At 35.6% G+C, this 16240-nt stretch overlaps 2 protein-coding genes across 2 annotated transcripts; both read left to right on the forward strand.

The window, feature by feature from the left end:
* Positions 1 to 4957: 4957 nt before the first annotated feature.
* On the forward strand, positions 4958 to 11822 carry LOC142638660 (uncharacterized). The gene is made up of 8 exons (XM_075812713.1): positions 4958 to 5311; positions 6458 to 6598; positions 6780 to 6872; positions 6964 to 7090; positions 8568 to 8677; positions 9824 to 9904; positions 10976 to 11058; positions 11197 to 11822. The coding sequence occupies exons 1-8, from the start codon at positions 4964 to 4966 to the stop codon at positions 11414 to 11416; spliced, it is 1203 nt and encodes a 400-aa protein (XP_075668828.1). The 5' UTR covers positions 4958 to 4963; the 3' UTR covers positions 11417 to 11822.
* A 2032-nt stretch (positions 11823 to 13854) lies between these two features.
* LOC142637954 (GPI-anchored protein LLG1-like) lies at positions 13855 to 15583 on the forward strand. Its single transcript, XM_075811941.1, has 3 exons — positions 13855 to 14110; positions 14246 to 14305; positions 15050 to 15583. Exons 1-3 carry the CDS (start codon positions 14017 to 14019, stop codon positions 15412 to 15414), a joined length of 519 nt encoding a protein of 172 aa, XP_075668056.1. The 5' UTR covers positions 13855 to 14016; the 3' UTR covers positions 15415 to 15583.
* The last annotated feature ends 657 nt before the right edge of the window (positions 15584 to 16240 follow it).

Here is a 16240-nt window from a genome sequence, read left to right on the forward strand (position 1 = left end):
CCTTCCAGAAGGCCTATCGGTAACGAGTAATGACTCTATTTCACTATTTGCATGTTCCTCTCTCTCTCTCTCTCTCTACCTCTCCGCTAATCTTTTTGCTCTAATTTCTAACACTGCCTTTTATGTATGCTTCTTAGAAAGGAAGATCATAATTATGAAGTAACAAGGAATGTGGGATGATTATAGAAAGCTAGGGCAAGAATGTGATCTTCTTCTTTTTTTTGAGATAGGATAAATAATATTCTCATTAATGCTATGTTTGGATATTGGGAGAAAGGGGGGAAGTAGAGTAGAGGGAGGGAGAATAATTAAATTACCTTGTTTAGATGTTTTTTTAAGAAATGAGGGGGAGAGATTTGGAGGGCTTTTGAGGAGTTTGAATTACTTCTAACCCCTTATTTTTAATTCCCCCAAATTGGAGATATTTGAAGGGAGAGTGAAGTATAAAAATACTTAACCAAATGAATTATCAAATTTGCCCTTAGTATATTAATAAAATTACAAATGAAAAGTCTAATAATATCTTTCTCCCTTACTTAATTTTAAAAACATCCAAATAAGGTGGAGAATAACCATTCCCCTTTACTTTCTTTTCCACTACTCTCCTTCCCTCTATTCTCCTCTCTCTCAAAACTTCCAAACATAACATAAAACTCAAGGAGTTGATCTAGTAGTTCTCAATAAAAAGGTATCTAATGTTCCCATGATACAAAATACCACATTTTTCACCCGCCTATGAGGCTATATGTTGTAAGTATATGTTGCATGCATTTAAAACACAAGATACCATTAGATTCTCAATGTCTTAGGTTTGAATCTTTTAACTAACATCTTAGAGTCACTCTCAACATATGAGCTACAAAAGCTTAAATTGCATATTGTTTTTCAAAACTGAGCCACAATGTGAAACTTTCAAGGTGGGATAAGGCAAGCAAATTTCATTCCCACTCCACCTCTTTAGAAAAATTTATTTTATAAGACTAGCTCTTACAGTGTGCCCCCCCAATAGCATGTGGGGCCTTCCATATGTGAAAGCAACCACAAGACAATCTCATGAGATACTTTATCCCTCTTAGAACAAGAAAAGGAAACCTATATAGGTTAAATGAGTGGAATAATACATTTTTTCCACCCCACTAAAAGCTGAAAATTTTTGTTGTCACCAATAAACTTGTAACTGAACTAATTGGCACCTCTTAGTATTTCCAATAGAGAAATTGATGATTTAAATCTCCCCTCCTCGTTTTAACAATCAAATTATAAGGGGGAAAAAATTCTTTGTCTTAAGTAGGCCGACCAAAAAACCGTCCGACCCGATACCGTGACAGTCAGTAGCTACCGGGTCTTCGTCTCCAAAAACCTATTCTAGTTGTTCAATTTGCAAGTCTTTGCATGAAAACTCAATTCCAACTAACTCAACCGATCTCCACACCGAAACTTGCCATTCCAACCAGTTTTGGTTAGATTTAACAAAATCTAGAGACATCTTGTCAACATCTCTCTCTCTCTCTCTCTCTCTCTCCAATCTTGTTTTAAGAGAAGCTGGGAAGAGCAAGACAACCACAAAAAGACAAGCAAATGGTAGAAGGGATGAAAAGAATTTCCACAAGGAATCAACAAGGGTGATCAAAAGGTGTTAACTTGAAGTCAAATAGTAGTGAAGTTGTGGGTTCCAGTTAGCTCAACTAGTAAAGTCTCTGATGGTTGAATTAGAGATCTGGGGTTCAATCCCCGCCTACACCAAAAACTGATTAGTGTCTTGGTCTGATGACAAAGATCACTCATCAGGAACGGACGTTATAGGTTGAATCTCTAAAAAAAAAAATAGTAGTGAAGTTGGATCCATTGGAATTCATATAAAGCCATCCAATATAATTGAAACAACCCAATGTGTGAGGACAAAATATTTTACAATTAACAAAAGGACCCTAATATGAACTATCAAATCCCCACCCTAACTATTGAAGATTATTATTATTTATTTTAAAAAAACTCTATTATTATAATTATTATTTTTTTGGGAAAAAAATTACATAGTACTTGATATCACAAAATAAGTAGTAGTATGGAAAAATGAGTAATGTTAGAAACATATAATTGTTTAAAAATTGTCTAAAGCTGCTAAATTTGGAGACTCGAGCAATTATTTTAGGAGCTGCCCCCCTAAAGAAAAAACAATTGGCCCCCCTAAGTTGACTTGAGTTGTCCACGTTTTTCTTCCATTAAAACGTACTTTTCATTTTTAATATTTTTCACTCATTTACTATTACAATATTAGTCTTTCGCCTATACTATTGGAAACCCTTGACATGTTAGACAATTACCTTGATATAGAAGTTTTACTTTTTCAATTTCCAAGCTTCCATATGTAATATGTTGCTCAAAATTCCCTTCCTTTCAAACTGCTCTTCCACCACCAGCTCTTCAAGTTCCATTTGTGTTATATGCTCACATCTCATTCTCATTTAGTATTTAGATCCTCTATTTTCCTTAAGAAGAGTAGCAAAAATGACTTAAAACATTTAGAGGCACTAAATTCTTATTCACTTTTTTTTTTCTTTTTTTTTTTCATTTCTATGTATTTATTTATCCTATGGTTTATGATTTTTTTTTCCCTTTAATTTAATAAACCAATTGATAGGCTTTGTTTTGAATTTCATTTTGACTTTTATTCTATCCCAATAACCTGATGTGAAAGTCATCTTGGCTTTTTATATATAGTTTCATATTGGTTTATAATGATTTTGTTATATTTAATTTCTATTTATTTTATGTTTTCTCGTAGATGTTGTCAAGTGTTGTTATTAATTTTTTGAATGTTATGAACTCATGTTATTAAAGGAATAAGAGAAACTTAGGGGGGAAATTAAAAATAATTTCTTCAATTGGTCATTTAGTTTTGCTAGTTGCTAATAAAAATTATATTGGTTAAACTAATACACAATCGCATTTATCTACTTTGAGTTTTTCTTGAATTATGACTCAATACTCAGTCTCCCAAATCAGAAATTCTTAGTTCCATCCCCTGCCACACCCCGTGAACCCCGTGAACAGCCCTAGACTCCTAAGGGGTGTTTAGTATTTGATTTTGAACAACAGCTTTTAGTATTTAAATAACATTACACATATTTTCACACACACTTTTTTCACCCACGCATATTTTTTTAAAAAAATGATGATGCAAAGAAAATCAGTAGGCTGGATGCTTCGGACTTGAAAGAACCACTTGCTCTCTCAACGGCCTGAAAAAAGAAAGAAAAGCGATCAAAGGTGACCGGGGCTGCTGGCCAAGAACCCTCCGATGGCAAAGTTAGTTTTCTCTCTATATTTTTGGAGTTCCAACTTTTTGGGAGTAATCACATACCTTTGCTTTGTCTGAATAAGCCTTTATATAGTGTTCTAATAGACGGTTATCGCAATTATAACCTCCCCTGGATTCAAGGAGGCGTGAGTATTTAAAAATAACTTTCATAACCGTTTAGGAGTTATGTACTACAACGGATACCTGGAAGTTATGCGTAAAATAAGGAATTGTCACATTATACTCGGAGATTTTCCTAAGTATGATACCCTCGTCCTAGTATCCCCTTGTCGAGTGTGCTTAACTCATGAATAGGGGTCGTTCCGTCTACGGACGAATTTATTAAGGATGAAATCGCCGACACCTTGGACGAGCGTCTCATTCCTTGGTCACGACGACCTCGTCCTAGTCTCTTCTTCTCCGGACGAGATGGTTATAGGTAAGGTTTTCTGGGGTGCTTGCAATACTGTTGGGTCACGGACGACCTCTATGGACGACTTCAAGGTGAAAATCAGTACCCATCAAAAAATACAAATAACGTTATTAGAACAACATTGCCGCACGAGCCTCTAAGCGCTTTTGGTGACGAATTTTTGTCAATGTGTTAGTACTAAATTCCTCTCTTTTAAGGCGATACAGTGCGCTTTAAGAAGCTTAATTCTCGCTGCTACAAAGAAACGAACAATATGCTGTCTCTTTGGAAAAGGCAAACAACGACGATTCCCTTGGAGGCAATTTTCAGAATAGCAGTGTGAGGGAGGGCAATATAGTAAGTTAACACACATCTGAAACGTATTAACAAAATAGCATCTCGAGTTTTAGAAACTCGAGTTCCATTTTAAAACTCGAGTCCCAAACACTCGCTTTGTAGTTGATGACGTGGACAGCAAATTCCAGAAAATGCCACATAGATCTCGAGTCTGTAAGACTCGAGTTCCACAAAACAGTAAAGATCTAGCAGAACGACGTTGAAGAAAACCCAGTAGAAGAAAAACAAAGAAACCCAAAGAAAAACAGAGAAACCCAACAGAAGATGATGAAGAAACGAAGATGATGAAGAAGAAGAAGAAACCTATAACGATCTGACGACGGAAGAAACAAGAAACTAAGATACGAACTAATCGACAGAAGCAGAAGATGATGAAGAAACCTGAACTAATCGAAAATCAAACAAGAAACGAAGATGATGAAGAAGAAGAAGAAACCCATAACGATCCAACGATGGAAGCTGGAGGAGATGGGACTGATTTTGGTAATAATTCTGGGTTGCTGCAGATCCATAATTTGGTGTGTCATTGAAAATACAGGGGAAAATGAAGACAACGACGAAAATACAGGGGAAGATGAAGACGACAAAGGTTGAGCTGAAAGGGAAAAATGTTAGAACTCGAGTTTTTAAAACTCAAGTTCCACGTCGAATTTTATCCACTTGAACTTCCACCGCTTGGGTCTCGAATTTTTAAAACTCGAGTTCAACCATTAATCTTGAGTTTTAAAAACTCGAGATGCCAGTTTCCTACTTTCTTTTCCAACAGGACAACTAACGATATTATTAAAAAATTAAAGTTAAATGGAAAAAAAATTCGATTCCCTTGTAGTTTGTACACAAAAATAAAAACGCAGTCAAACAGGCGAAGATGCTAAAGTGACGGACAGCACACCATGCTCATCATCGCCTCCACAACTAGTACTACTAGCACTAGGGCCTTCACATTCGCATTCAAACACTCTCTTTCTTCGTCTCTCGCATTCAAAATAAAGACCCACTTCCACATTATACACCCTAAACCCAGAACAATCCTCTTCCTCGTCAGACCCATGTCAACCTCAGCCTCTCGCTCTCCTCCTAGAGAACCTGTCAATGGGTCCATTACATTGCAGGAGTGGCAGGCCTGGGGCACCACCTCTCCTTTGCCAACTATGGTCACCGATATCGTTGACCAAATGAAGGCTTTGGAGGTAGATATTGATGCCCACATGACCTTTGGTGGTAGCGGTGGCAAGCTCCAGGTCCTTCTTCAACTACTTCAACTTTGTCTTCTTATAAATATATTTGATTCTTTGTTTGGTTTCTGGGAAAGCTAAGGAAAGAATTACTCACGAATTTGAGCTGGGTGTTGGAGAACACTGAGCATCACTTTTGTTTGTCAAATAAAATGACGAAAAGAGAAGAATAAATCTGTTGGGTTCATTTATTTATTTATTTACTTATTAATTAACCACAAACATCAATTCAAAAGGGTCAAATTAATTGAGGTTGAAATTCGAGGTGGGTACCAGGAAAATAGAAGAATGGTGATGATTTGATGGGATTTCTATCAGCATTTTTCTTCCTTATGTCAATAGCATTTTAGTGGTTCCTAGTTTTGTGGGAACCTTTAGACAACTGTAACTAATTTCTCATTCATTAAGTTTCTAGACCATAATGTCATAGACTTTCTATGTCAATTGTTGTTCTTTTTTTTTGTTATATAGGCTACATTATTTGCAAATTATGATCGTGGAATAGATGATGAATCAGCTACGAATTAATAGAATTTCTAATATAAAATGAATATATAAGTGCAGAGTCTGTCTCAGTGTTATTATTTCCTTCTATAATCATCAAGCAATATTTCAAGCATATCTATTTTCCACTTGACATTTGATTTCATGACTATTTTTAGCATATTGCTCATGTTGAACTACATATCTTAAATTATAGCTGAGGTGGGGTTTTTCCATTTGGAAACTAAAGCAAATGAAACATTGGACTTACATTTATTTGAAATCTTGGACTTTTATCAATTGATTAAGTGTAATTGTTGAAAAACCAACTCCATATATGCATGATGAAGAGTTTAGACAACAGTATTCATTTATAGTTTGTCTTTCACAATGTACAATGATCCTCTACCCCAAAACACCTGTATCTGGAACCTGCCATAAGGGGTGTTAGATCAATGCAAAGGGAGTTTGAATTCCTCATAGTTATACACACATGACACTGACTTTAATTTTGTTCAAGAAAGAGTTGTCTTATGGGAAAAAAAAAGGAAGTTTCTGTGTATTAACCATGGTCACTGGTGGTTCAGTAATCCCTGTTTACTTCTAGTTCTATTGGGGTTGCTCCGATTTGTAGAAACCACATTTGTAATCTTCTATTTTAAATTCCAGGGCCATTTTAAGGTTCAAGAGGATAAAAAGCACAGAGCAACATATCAGGCTTTAGGAGATTCTGAAAAAAAGCTTCAATTTTTTTCAGCTCGACAAATAGCATGTCGCTTGCTTGGGAGTAGGGGTTACCTTTGTCAGAAGGTATTTGTTTGCTGTATAGAATCATTGCAATATTTTGCTGGGTTTTACTTTCCATTTTCTTTAATGATTTGGTTGGTAGCGTGGCATTTTTGAGGGCCAAGATGTGTTTAATGCATATCAGAAGAGGATAAAATGCATTTTCATAGTTTCACAATTGTTTCATATTTTCATAATTATGCAGTGCTGGCTTCCTTTTGAAGACTGTATGTGTTCTAGAATCATGCCCTGCAGTCTATGGCATGGAATGCGGTTCTGGTTGTATATGCATCCAAAGGTTTTTCTATTTCTGCTCATTTTGTGTATCAGTTTTTCTGATGCAATAATATCTTTCAAAGTTCATTTGACTGACAGTCAAAAAATTGTAGGATTTCCTTCGCCAGAACAACACTGGAAAGTTGTTATGGCAAGTGTTTGGTGTTGAAGCTGCAACTTTGTGCCTCTTTGGCATCACTGAACAGGAAGAAATCATGTGGAACACTTTCAAACATGCAGGTCACTTGCAGTCTTCTTGCTTTATTGTGATTATGAAATTTTACATTAGTTGATGGCAGTATGGTACCGTTAAAAGGTGTAACTTTTGTATATGGAAGTTGTTTATTGTGCTTTAAATATCAATTCAGAGTAAGTTCTAATTTCAGTATGGTGAAATTTTTATTTTTATTTAAGTCCTCCTATGTCCAACACTTCATTATTGAGTTTCCTACTTGATACACGTTTAACTATTCATACAGAATGTTTGGATTTTTAGTGTTGGCATATTTCATGCCAAATTTCATTGTATTGTTTTACAAATGATTACATGTATTTGTACATTTTTGGCCTGAATTGTATTTGAGATGAGAGGTTCAATTGTTGGAAGAGGAGTTGCTGCATCAAGATTTTGCTCAAGTGAAAATGGCATATCAAGCAGATTTCAAGTGAAATGGAAGTTTTTAAAATATCATTGGGCAAAGAGTTTCGCTTGAGACTGGTCTGACTTTCCTTTGAGCGAGTTTCAGAACTTGAGAAAATTCAGTTACTTTCCTTCCCCGCTGTACCCATTCAATTACCCTGTATCTCATACGTGTCTCATATTACACCCTAAATTTCAGATTGAAGGTTGAGAGAGCTACCCATTTCCTTAGAGCAAAAAACCCATGGTAGCCTCGCACCTTTACCCTCTCCAATTGCCATATCCATTGAGAGGAGACCCAAGCCATCTACGAAAGATACCTTGAGTGATCTTTGATTGAAGCTTGGTGCTAGGAATCACAGGAGCAATCCCTACAAATCTTCAAGTGGCCTTGAAGTGTTCAAGTGCTTGGACTTGCGGTTGGTGTCTCAACTTGAGGAATTGGAAGCTAGTAAGGAGAAAGGATTGGTGCAATTGGATGCTAGGAGGAGCAGGGAGCTCAGATACATCTACTCTTACTTAGAACTTGGAGTTTTTGTTAGTGTAATGCGTCGCAACTATCCTTATTAGTGGATTGATTTGGTGCTATAGGCCCTCGGAGAGTTTTTTGCCTATTGTGGGTTTTTCTCTCTGTAAACACTTCGATGTGTTGGTGTGCATGAGTTATTGGGATTTTCTGTTTTGTTGTTTTATCCATGCAATTAATCAATCGGATAATCAAGTAACTGGACTTAATTGTGAAATATGTTTTAAATTGGTAATTAGCCATAATTGGGGTCAAAACCATTGTTTCTCACAAAAGTTTACTATTCTTTTGTTCTTGCAGCTACTGATACAATGGTTTTTAAATTGCAGATGGAGTCATTGATGTGATTTTCTTTGCTAGTTTGAATGTTATTGTTTCATTGATTATGGTTGTTATAAACTGCATGTTGAATCTTAAGGATGGGCATTTAGCACAGCTAACATATTAAAGTTGATTGACCTCATTCTGAGCATTTTGATTTCACACCGTAATAGTCTTACATTTTAATCCTGTGGTATCACTTCTTCTGACCATATTATATTAATTTTCAGGAAAAAATAATGTTTGGTGCCTTTATCCCAACAAGAATGCCACATCAAAATCTGTTCAGGATGCCTTTGGTCAAGAATCTTCAGCAGATAAGAAATGCACACAATTGATGGTAGTCTTTACTTTTAACACAATGTACTTTACTAGATTTCTCTTTGTGGCTTTTACATATAATTGTTGCAAATCTTGAATTATATTTGGGATTACCATGAATTAATATTGTCATTAGAACTGAAACTAAAAGTGCAGAAACTAATAAATTTGTTGATCATGTCTCACCAAGTCACCATATGAATGCACAGCATGAAAAATTAGGATGATCACTTATTACTGACTGTTTCATTTATCATGTTCTTTTAAGCTGTGTTAACTTAAAATGTTTAATAATAATAAATACTTATCAAAAAAACTTGTAATATTTAATTCAAAAAATTTGTATGGCAATAATATTGAGTTGCTTGCTTGCTTCCTGTCTTGCTGATATGTTCTATCTGAATTAATTTCTTTTGTTTAAGTCATTGTCTCTCATGACACTTCTCAGGATACACCCATGTTCATTTTGGCTCTCCCATGACCTTGCGGATCCTTCAATCTATACCATCTGCCTTTATTGCTGCAGTCTTAGGCCATCAATTTTCTAAATACATGACAAACCAATTAAACTGAAACCAAACAGAACAATTAGATCTTTTTTTGCTTTTTTTTTTTTTTTTTTTTCATTTTAATTAACTGGCCACTTTGAAATGGAAGAAAAAGGCATTATTTTGGATGAAAGTGAAAATTAATTGTATGATAACAGACATATTCTAAGCTCAGAAAGCATTATCATGCTCAACAGAAAATTTGCAGGAACACAAAAGCTCTAATGTGGGAGAATCCATATGATATCATCAATCCATTGTGACAACAACAGAGTGATAGAAAGAGAATAATTTTGTGAAGAAAAACAAACAGCAGTTCTGTCATTCACTAGTGTAGTGTGCATGGCCATTGCCCCTTGGCATTCTTTTAGTAAAACTACTTGTCGCAAAACGAAAAAGGGGGGGCACTAATCTTGGAAAACCTCAGCCAATCCTTAATCCACTGTAAATGGAAAAATAATAGAAAGATGCTGTTCTCTTTGCATAACAACATAATTTAACTTATTATTGATTGTCACCTTTTTCTTGATGTAGTTTTGGGTGTCTTAATTTGTAATTTATTATTTCTTCTTCCAGTTGAACAAGGTGGTAATTTTCATGTTGATTCTACTGCACAGACAAATGGAGATAAAACTCTGAATTTCATTCTAATTGATGGTACCTGGAGCAATTCAAATGCAATGTTCAGCCGTCTTAAGGTGACCCTATAAAGCAATATTTTGTTCCATGATTTTGCTTAACATGTATGTTATGAATAGTTGGGTTTACACTTTTCATTAACAAATAGCATACAATTATTTTCTTGTGTGAGTTATGCCACATATGTTTGGCCATAGATAATGCAAGATGCAACTTCTTATTAGTCAGTCCCTAAAGGTGTCTCTTATACTTATGTTCTAGTCTTAGTGATTATGATGAAAAGCAGATCAGACCTATGGTTAGGATATCTGCCTCTGGGGAACAGAGAGACACTAAAAATCAGGAATCTCAGTTTTGTGTATAGTTTTTGAAAATTGGCCTCCTTGCTGTTATAGGGACATTGTCCCTAGCTCTGGATTATGCTATGGAATTTAATTTATACTACTATGTCTTTTGCCTGTGCAGGCAGATATATATATATATATATATATATATATATATATATATATATATATAGATAGATAGATAGCTATTCTGATGAGATCAAAACATGATATTGGTTCAATTCTCTAGATTTGTTTATAGTTTTTTTTTTCTTAATTAGAATTGTATATAGTTGACATGGATAAAGTGTTGACTAAGCATTTATTTAATACTTACTTTGACCCTATTGTCCCACTTGAAATGCATTGGCAAACCAGTAAACAATGAATTTCACGGTTTCACCTACTGACCTACCTCAATATTTACTTTTCAATATTACATTTTTTACTTTTACCTTGAAAAGAGAAAAATTAATCATATTTCTTGTAATAAAATACAATTGACAAAGGTTATGTGGAAGTGTAAAAAATTATTCTTACCTTTGGAGGCAATGGACAAATATTATAGGGATGTAAAGAATAATACTTTGAAGTACTGTCATTTATAAATAAATAATACTTTGAAGAACTGTCCAACCTTCTTTTACTTATGTGGACAACCCCCAAAGAACACTTTGAAGCTGACGACTCAACGAAACAGAAAAATTGTAGACAAATATTTGATTTCTGCTATTGAAAGTTCATTTATTTATTTGTTATGATGAGCAAGTGTCGAGAAATTTATTAACATACTGTTTCTATGTGCAGGAACAAGCAAAGTCAATCTGGGGAGCAGAAGACCTTCCTTGTATTTCTCTGGCTACTGGAGCATCTGCTATGCATAAGCTTCGGTGAGAAGTGAAATGGGATTTTAAAATTCTTCCAATCTCTGCTTCTTTGTTCATTCATCACTTTTCCATCTATGTTAAGCTCCTTGCTCATTAAACTTGCTTGGTAAATGGTACTAAATTATATTCTTTTGAGGGCAGGCCCCAACCATCTTGGGATCGTACTTGTACAGCAGCAGCAGCCATTGGCCTCCTCTCTGAGCTGCAACTTCTCCCAGAGTTTACATCCTATGGATTGGATAAACAAGCTGAAGCAGTAGAAGATGCTTTAGTGGCATTATTAGAAGCACTCACCACTAGGCGTCTTCGAATGGGCAGGTCCATCACACGTAAAGTAAGACACTGCAGAGATATCTGTTAACCAACTAGGCAAGAATGAGATTGATAGCAGCCATACTGATCACTTTGTTGTGGTGTTGATGCAACCGTGGCTTTGATGTTGAAGGAACTCTTTGTGATTGCTCCGAAGGGGATTGTGTTTCTGGTAGCATTAAATCTTAGGCAGTGCACACTAATTGGCATCAAGTCCTATTAACAAGTCTCTGAGACTCCCTAAGATGATGGTGCACACTAATTGACCAGTGATACTCACATCACGTATAAATTAAATTCCATTCAAACATGGCTGTTGGAAATTTTTTTTTTGGGGGGGGGGGGGGGGGGGGGGGTGGTTTGTGCCCCTGCCATAATGTTTTGAGAGAAGTTTCTGTTTTTTCTGGCCAATGCATAATTTTTTTTATTGTGTCAGGCCCTCCAACTTCAAACTTGAATGCATGGTTTTCCAGAGGATAGGGGATTATTTCCAACACTCATCTAGATGGTGAATTCTTACATAGTGCTCCGGGACTATGTAATTATTACTTCATCAAGATGGGTCTTACACTCTTACTTTTGCTGATACTTTGCGCTGTCTACTTCCAAGTACATTGAAAGTTACTTTTGCCAAATCTGGTACCTTGGTAAACTAATTCAAAATTGAAAGTTTTGATTATGGAAGTGCAAAGTTCTTTGAAGATGACCTGCTCCGTTTTTTGCCAAAGTCAGAGCCCGTTTGGTACATGTTAAAACACATGTTTTAAGTTTTTAAACATTACACGTATTTTTATACACTTTTTCACTCGCATGTATTTCAAAAAAATATAAACAACGTTACTAAAATAATATTACCAAACGGGCCCTCAATGTGCCAAAACTGCAGAGATGTGGGAGGACGTTTTGGACTATGTTTGTGTTGCTTGGGGCCAGAAATTAATTTTAGTAAGTTTTAGACTTCTCTGTGCCAATGTTAATATGAACTGGGAGAGATTGTCTTAAGTTAGCTACCAATTTGGGCATAAATTTTTAGGAAATTTGAGTTGAACGTGGAGGTTGTGCGTTGTGGTTCATTAGGTAACGAATGGCTCTAGAACCAACTCCCTACTGAACCAATTGTTAATGATTGCATGTAGCTCCTAAAGCAGTTCCAAGCTTTTGAACTTTCCCATTCTAATCGGGAAGCAAACAAGCGTGTAGATATTCATAGACTAGCAAGAGTGAAATGTTATTAATCGGAACCTTTGTTATCTTGGATGATCCATCAATTCATATGTCGTGGTGCTTTCTTTTGAATGTATCTAATACTGATACCATTTGTACGGTTTCTTGTCAGTGTTTAATGTCATATACCATGAATATCACTTAAACCCCCTAGAATTAAATCTTTTGACAAGTGATAGCGTGACCAGGCAAAAAGGATCAGTAGTAATTGTTCTTGAGTAGAACAAGTTTGGAGCAAAAACCAATAATGTGTAAACAGTAGTTTTTTTTTTGGTAAATAAAAAAAATAGTTAGAGGAGGTGATCAACGTGGCTTCTCTACCTGAGTGTGACTATAGTAGCACTCTAACCGCTCCCAGGTTAAGACCTTACACTATAATCGCTAATAAACTAGGTGAACAGTCTACCGGCGAGGTATAAAGAACTGCAACACGCTGCTAGTGGGGGAACTCAAACCCATACTCTAAGTCATGTTGACCCAAGCTCTTACCACTAGGTCAACCAATGTGTTAGTTAAATATTAGTGTTTATTGCATACATATTAATGCACACCTTTACAACTAAAGTCACGATTTCAATTGTTTTTTCTCGTAAAAAAATGTGCAAAACAAACTTCTATCATGTGTAAAATGTACTAAAACGCTCTTAACTTTGTATAGGTCATTTGAAATTAGATCTCCTCATCCTCTATTTTCATCAATTTAAACTATTTAGTACATGAATTGAACTTTAATCACAGTGCTAAATAGCCCATTCCCAAAAAAATATAACATCCAGTCCACGTGGCACGCACATGCGGCCTCATTCAAACCCAATTTATCAAAGTCACTCCCATTCTCAAACCTGTCTCACTGACTGAACCACATGCATGTATGCAATTAGGATTGTTTTGTATGTTCCAGTGGGCATTGGTCTGAGATTGAGTTTTGTTTGGGAGCGACAACAAAATCGAGTTTGAACGAGGCCTCGGCATGTGCGTGTCACGTGCACTGGAGTCTGGAGTGGAGGTTAGATTTTGGAGGGCAAGGGATTGATTTATTTGGCAGTGAGTGGCACACAACAATGCAGATGCTAATACAGTTTTAATTTGAATGTAGACTTACTAAATTTGGCAAGATGATCCCAGAAATGGACAACTGGATTGAGTGGTACCAAATCTAAAACCTTATAAGAAACCAACGTCTTACGTTGTTGTTGTAGTAATGACATTAACACACAATAATAAGGGACTCTCTTTCCTCTAACAATAAAAACTTACGCGGTTTTTTCCCACCACATTTCCTGCACTTCTTCCGCAACTCTCTCCTTCAAAGAAAAACCTTACAAAGTGTTGCCGAATTTGTGGGAAAGGCGGAGATTGTCGCCTCCACAGCCCGATCTTCCAAGCAACCATCCAAAAACCCCAAATTTAAATATAAAAAAAAAAATGGCATCTTTGAGTCATCTTCTTCTTTATTTCTTCCTCTTCTCCTTCTTCCTTATCACAGGCTTGGCCTCTTCTAATTCCTCTTTCCTTTCAGGTAATCTTCTTTTCCTTCCCTTTTTTTTTTTGTGTGTGTGTGTGTGTGTGTGTGTGGAGTTTTTGACATGTTCATTATGAATTCTTGAATTACATTAATTTGGGGTTTTTTTTTTTTTTTTGTTTAATGTTGCAGATGAAATATTTGAGTCACGTGATGAATCCACTGGCCGTGTCCTCCTGCAGGCCAAGAAAGGTATTACTTTGATCTCTTTTTCCTCTTGTGGCCTATTGTTTTTGTTCTTCCACTTTTTTTTTTTATGTTAATTGTTAATGCAACTGAAAAATGAAAAATGTGCTCTAATTTTTTTTTATGCCTCTTTTCTTTCCCGGATTTCTCTTTAATCAATGTATCACATTGCAGGCTGATGTCTGAAATTTTAACGGTCATAATGGCATTGATTCCTAATAAATGGTGTAACATTTTTTTGTTATCTGTTTCTGTTTCTTTTACTACAAGTTTTTGAGCTTTTTATATAAATTATTTTTTCATTTAAGAAGGTGGGAAAGAGGATGTAGAAATATGGTTGTTTATTGCCTATTTTATGATTTGCATCTATTCAATTCCATCGGAAATTCTAAAACTTTCTGCATAGCATTCAATATATTTTTGTGAAGCCCAAAAAATAATTAAAAAAATTCTAAAAGTTATGGCTTTGAGGGGTTCATGCATTATTTACGATCAGCACCATGTCATGACATATACATGTCATTTTCTAATAAGAAAAGTACCTGCAACTATCTGTTTTTACACTTCATTTCATTTTGCAACCACAAAGAATGAAAGAAAAAAAAAAGGAGCTTTTTTTATTAATAGGAAGAAGAAAGAAATTAAAATCAAAGAGAGTGTTAACTCTGAATTTATAATGTCATTTTTACATGATTGAGTTAGACGTGGAAGAGTTGCGATATGAAATCACATATGTTTCATTATGTGCAGCATGCACTGAAAACTTTGAGAACAAGAACTATACAATCCTCACAGCCCGGTGCAAAGGACCACAATACCCACCTGTGGTTTGTTGTAACGCTTTGAAAGAGTTTGCTTGCCCTTTCGCGGATGCCATCAATGACTTGACAACTGATTGTGCTTCAACCATGTTCAGCTACATCAACCTCTATGGAAAATACCCACCAGGCTTGTTTTCCAACCTGTGCAGGGAAGGAAAGCTTGGTCTAAATTGCACTGATGTAGGGCCTGATCCCGATGAGATTAGTTATGGAGTTCATACAACTGTGACACACTCTACATTGCTAATCATCACTGCTGGCTTCATAGTCTTCTTATTATTCCATTGGTTCTGAAGGATGAAATTTATGAGAATATATAGCCACTCTACCATTTATTGGTTTATTTATTCATTCCCTGTCCTAAAATATCTTTCCATTCTGTCTAACCTGTGATTTTTTTTTTTTCTTTTCTTTTTGTCAATTTCTCTAACAAGTCCTTCCTATATATCCACTCTGTGGCATGCCCTCTGGTCTGGTTTCCTAGCTAGGTTGTGAGTCTGTGACATTCAAAAATCAACTTTAAAATTTTTTCTTAATTTCACATTATGTAAAGTGACTTGCTGAGTGTAGCATTATGTTTGAGATATATGAAAAGAACTGAGTTGAATTGTTCTGAAGCAAGTTAATTGGATTAGAGGGAATATAGAGAGAGAGAGAGAGAGCTTTGGGTGAGTTTTTAATTAGATTAAGATTAATTTCTGATGCTGAAGTTTGACCAGAAATTAACTGGTTAAAATTGGTCTCTGATAAGTGCAAATTAAATCATGACCTTTTTAAGGACATTACATCATTGCCTATTGGGGTCAATTGCACGAGTGTGCATTTTTAGGTACGGTTTTGAAACGTAACCACTATGCAATGCATCTAGTGGTGCAAGATTTTATTATTATTGTGTGGTCTTTCTAAAATAGATGGGAATAAAGAGTGGAAAGGTTGGTGGTAATGAGCCGGTCAAAATGTTATCAATCAATATAATTAAAAGCTCATTGGGTTTTAGAGATTTCTTTAATGAATTGCTATGTCAATGCGCCGGAACATTATGGTATATGTTACATGTGTACCATCAATAGTTGGTGAGCCTGATAGTCATTAGTCAAAAAAGAACCTCATTGTCAAAATA

The sequence above is a fragment of the Castanea sativa genome, chromosome 6, assembly GCF_040712315.1.
Source record: "Castanea sativa cultivar Marrone di Chiusa Pesio chromosome 6, ASM4071231v1".
In the NCBI taxonomy this organism is placed as follows: Eukaryota; Viridiplantae; Streptophyta; class Magnoliopsida; order Fagales; family Fagaceae; genus Castanea; species Castanea sativa.

Coding starts and splice junctions, on each gene's coding strand:
- LOC142638660 (XM_075812713.1), top strand. CDS start 4,964: ATGCTCATCATCGCCTCCACAACTAGTACTACTAGCACTAGGGCCTTC. Junction 5,312..6,457: donor GTAGCGGTGGCAAGCTCCAG/GTCCTTCTTCAA, acceptor TTTAAATTCCAG/GGCCATTTTAAGGTTCAAGA. Junction 9,905..10,975: donor CAATGTTCAGCCGTCTTAAG/GTGACCCTATAA, acceptor TTCTATGTGCAG/GAACAAGCAAAGTCAATCTG.
- LOC142637954 (XM_075811941.1), top strand. CDS start 14,017: ATGGCATCTTTGAGTCATCTTCTTCTTTATTTCTTCCTCTTCTCCTTC. Junction 14,111..14,245: donor TAATTCCTCTTTCCTTTCAG/GTAATCTTCTTT, acceptor TTAATGTTGCAG/ATGAAATATTTGAGTCACGT. Junction 14,306..15,049: donor CCTCCTGCAGGCCAAGAAAG/GTATTACTTTGA, acceptor CATTATGTGCAG/CATGCACTGAAAACTTTGAG.